The 4,259-nt window shown below is 40.1% G+C and overlaps 1 protein-coding gene across 1 annotated transcript in view; it reads left to right on the top strand.

Moving 5' to 3' along the window:
- Positions 1 to 4,259, top strand: part of LOC101855532 (FK506-binding protein 15) — a gene marked incomplete in the record, with an annotated part of 47,899 nt that overhangs the window by 23,904 nt on the left and 19,736 nt on the right. The window contains 2 exon segments of the mRNA XM_013090293.2: positions 238 to 271; positions 4,137 to 4,241. Of these exon segments, the coding sequence (XP_012945747.1) occupies positions 238 to 271; positions 4,137 to 4,241 (139 nt within the window).

The following is a 4,259-nucleotide window of genomic DNA, read 5'->3' as shown; positions in this document are numbered from 1 at the left end:
TCACACACACTCACACTCACACACACACTCACAGTTATTGAGATCATGTACACATGGCCTTAGAACTATTTTGTCCAAAGTGCCTCTTTACTTAAGTACACTCTAGACAAAATGGTTCTGAGGAGACGATATATGCTGTTGTTCCGATCATCCACGTAATATATGATTGTTGAATTGATTACATAGCAATAATCTTGATGTACGCTTTGTTTTGTTTTTTCTTTCTTACAACAAAAGTTTCTAGGGCAAGCAACACCAGGGACGTATGGAGGTGAGCAAAGCGAAATCTTTTTAGTGTCTTTTGATGGAAAAATTTTTTTCTTTTTTTGGTATCTAAGTGTTTTACGCCCTCATCGACACAATTTACATTATTTAGGAGGCGTGCTGCTTTGACCCTGCTTGTCAGAGGCAGTGTGGGCTGAATGAGATACAGTATCTCAGCAGACAGATGTAGATACTTGATAAAATAAACATCCTCGTTTGAAAATAGAACCTTGTCTTCCATTTGCAACTGTGAAGAACCTAACTGCTATACCACAGAGGGAGTTAATTTCCTCACACAGTAGTCTCCACCTGCTTATGATCCCAGTTCGCTTAATGACATAGGCCGGGTAGCTTGGTTAGAGATGGAAAGCCATAAAATTTGGACAGGTAAAAGGAGGAGCAACTGGGTAAACGAAGATCTTGAGGCTCACGATAGGATAATAAGTGAATGGCATACCTCATGCCACTGTGATGGGTCAGCAAAGTTGACCCCTCTTTGCTCGCCAGAAGTCATAAACCCACCAAGGGTCACACCAATTCATTTCAGAGTAAGGGGAGACCATTTTACGGGTTGTGGGCCTGAACATGAGTCGCCGTAGATTCTTCCCTTGGTGCGTCGACTAAGATCCCGTTCGCCCAAGATACCACATTTTCCTTGCTCCGGAGCACTGGTATTTTAGACGGAGACTACTGTATTAGATTTCTGAATTCTGTCTGCAATTAAATGACCCTGACCTTGTCTCGGTTTTAATAATTTTTCTTTAGCACACGTTTTATATATATATCTATTAGCTGCTCTCGTCCTTAGCTGGATACTATATTATATACTTTGTATGCTGCGCTCTATGTAGCCTTTAGCACATCTTACTTCTTCACACTATTGCTGGGCCTTGCTTTCTGTCATTGTGGTAACTTCTTGCTTTTAGTTTAGCATAGTGCATGGCAAAATCACAATGGAAAAACCCATCAAAGTCACAAACTTGAGATTATTGAGTTACTGCCTTTAGCAGGTGCTCTACTTCCTTAGTTTAGTCTCACAAACTGTCGCAAAGAAAATAAGAAAACGATCGGAGTACTGTGTTTTGAGCTTTGCGATATGGGTTTTTTTCTAAACCCTAAAATATGACTTGGTGGTTTTTCCAATGTGTCTTTATGTTTATATTACTATTAGTGTGTGTCAGTTTCATATCATTTCTTTTTTTGGTCTTTATAACTCTTATAAAGTTTGAACACCACATTTTTCACCTTTTACATAACAAGGACTTTTTAGTTATCTACTAACAGGAAAATTTTACCCTAAACTTCCAATATTTTGAGAATTTTTTTTCCTTTTACCATGTAAAGGCTAGTTCAGGTGGAATTCTTTTTGTACAAATTTATTTAAAGCATCCGTTACATGAACTCTTTTGTGAAAGTTGAAATGTGTGAAAGTGGGAAGCACATTTACAGTTTTTCAAATCTTTCCTTAGGTAGCACATTTACAGGTTATTTTTTGGGAAAGTGTTTTATTTAAGAACGCTATTTTTGTAGTAATGTTTATTTATGTAGAACATAGAGCACAAATAAATGAACCTCTTGCTTCTGCCTTTATTTGCGGATTAATTATTTTAAAAACTCAACTAAATACTGTGTTCTGCTGTGTAAACTGGAAATGGGAGTATGGGGTCTCTATGAGGTCTGACATTTTCCCCACAAGTAGTTTCCTGCTGACTTGCAGCAGCTCTGACAATTTTTGCACTAATTTTTGTTTTCTTTGGTGAAAGTGGGATGTTTATCACTTTATATGGGTTGGTGTGGTATTTTCAGAGTAAGTGAAATATTTGATCCAGGATTTAGGTAAATGAATGTTCAAGGTGATGCAATGAAACCTTATACAAAGTTTTATTGCTGATCTAGGTGATACAATGAGGCCTTATGTAAAGCCCTGTTGTTGATGTAGATGATTTAACAACATTAAAGAAACCTTATATTAGAAGCAGCGTGGTAAAATCAAGCGCTCGTCAAAATAATGAAATCAAAGAAACCAGAGGTTTTCTGACCATCGGGCTATTTTAAAAATTTTTTTTCGTTTTTGGCTCAACATCTTTAATGTCCTTTTGAAAACACATTTCTGTGTGGATTTTGATGAAAAAATGTGTTCATAGGCACAAACAATGTAAACGTCTAGTTTTCAAGGACATTTGAGCCTTACAAGTCATCAAACTTTTGTGGCCATTTTCTTGCTTATTGTACCTTTGACACCAGGCGACTCCCACCTCTTTAAATCACAAATATCTCGAATCTATTCAAAATATATAGGTGGGTTTTTTTTGCCAAATGCAAGACAAATGAACAAGCTTCAAGATAATACTAATAACTCCATATGCCCCAAAATTGACGAACGCCTGATTCCACTACGAGGTGACACATAAAGCCCTGTTGCTGAAGACAAATGGAATTTCGTAGTGCTTTTGCTAACAAATTGTTTCTTTTTTTCTGTTTTCTGTTGGTCCTGCATGTGATGTGATGCTTGATCTGTGTAACCTGCTATTTGCTGTGGACTTTGGCTGCACGTGTATCTAACTTTGTACATGTGTCTGACACCATGTGCTCCTGGTATGGACGGCCATCTACATGTGTGTACCTTTAACCTCAATTCTTCTGACCGTCTGACCACTACCACGGGACTGGATGGGACTGCCTGCCTGCCTGCATTATGTACCAATGTACTCACCCTGTGCTCTGATGGCTTGTCTGGTGTGTCCGGCGAAATGTTCATCGTATACTAACAAACTGGCTGTGTCGTCTCTACCGGTTCTGCTGTTTCGACATTTACTAACTCGCTGGCTGTGTGTGGTGATGGTTTGGTTTCACTGTACGCTCTGCTATGTGTTGTGTCACTAACTCACTCTATATGGTGATGGTTTTACTGTGTGTTATTCTCAAACATGATGCGTTACTGCATACATCGTGACTGTTTGCATTCATCATTTTTGTGCAACTGGTTGTTTGCTCACTAACTAATTTTCTTTGATGATGAATTGTGTGCAATGTTGGTAACTGTACTCTGTTGCCTTGTGCACCTGCTGGCTGCTTGCTTGGGTCGTTGGATGGAATATCTTGAAACTGGTGTGTGAATGACTGATTCTGGCTGAATATATCGCCGACTTTCTCTCATCATCACGTAATGATGTGTCTGATGATGACTTGTGTGCCATATGTTGATATCATCACCTTTCATTCACGGGCCACATAATGAATTGTAATGATCCATTTGATGGTGACTTTGTGTGCCCTGTAACATTCTTTTAACCCCCCAAATGGTCTCTCTGATGATTGACTTTCTATTGCAACACTGAAATTGACTTGAAATTTCACAACACATGCCACTGTATCTGGCTTTATGCACTATGATTACCCTCACCCATGCATGCCTGGGATAATTTGCTACTGGCTTTCTTCACATACCAATTTCAACTACCAAATTGAAAATTTAAAACAACACCAAACAAATGATACAACCTCTCCGGGGATATTGTGTTTCTGTGTATTGTGCTCACCAAAAAAATCCCAACAAATGGCTTGGCTTTGGATGGTGATGGTGTCTGTATGGTGATATGGTGTGTCTGTCGGATGGTATGGTATGTGTCTGTCTGTTGGTATGGTGTGTCTGTTGGTGTGGTGTGTGTCTGTCTCTTGATATGGTGTGTCTGTTGGTGTGGTGTGTGTCTGTCTCTTGGTATGGTGTTTCTGTCGGATGGTATGGTGTATGTGTGGTGATATGGTGACAATGTCTGTCTGGTGGAATGGTGACGAGGTCTATGTAGCAATGAGCTCAGTAGCCTCCCCTCAGCCTCCGTCTCACTCGGCGACCCCCTCAAACTCCGCCCCAGGAGACCCCCTAGCCCCTGTCCTCCTCACAGAGACGCGGCAACAGAACACGGAGGTCAGGCTCAGTCTGTCCAAGGTCAGCGACAAAGTGGACAAGATTCTGGAGAGGTGAGGCGATTTTGGGG

The sequence above is a fragment of the Aplysia californica genome, unplaced genomic scaffold (assembly GCF_000002075.1).
Source record: "Aplysia californica isolate F4 #8 unplaced genomic scaffold, AplCal3.0 scaffold00001, whole genome shotgun sequence".
NCBI classification, from domain to species: domain Eukaryota; kingdom Metazoa; phylum Mollusca; class Gastropoda; order Aplysiida; family Aplysiidae; genus Aplysia; species Aplysia californica.
The sequence above is the reverse complement of the archived record's forward strand: the minus strand, read 5'-3'. Positions and strand labels throughout refer to the sequence as shown.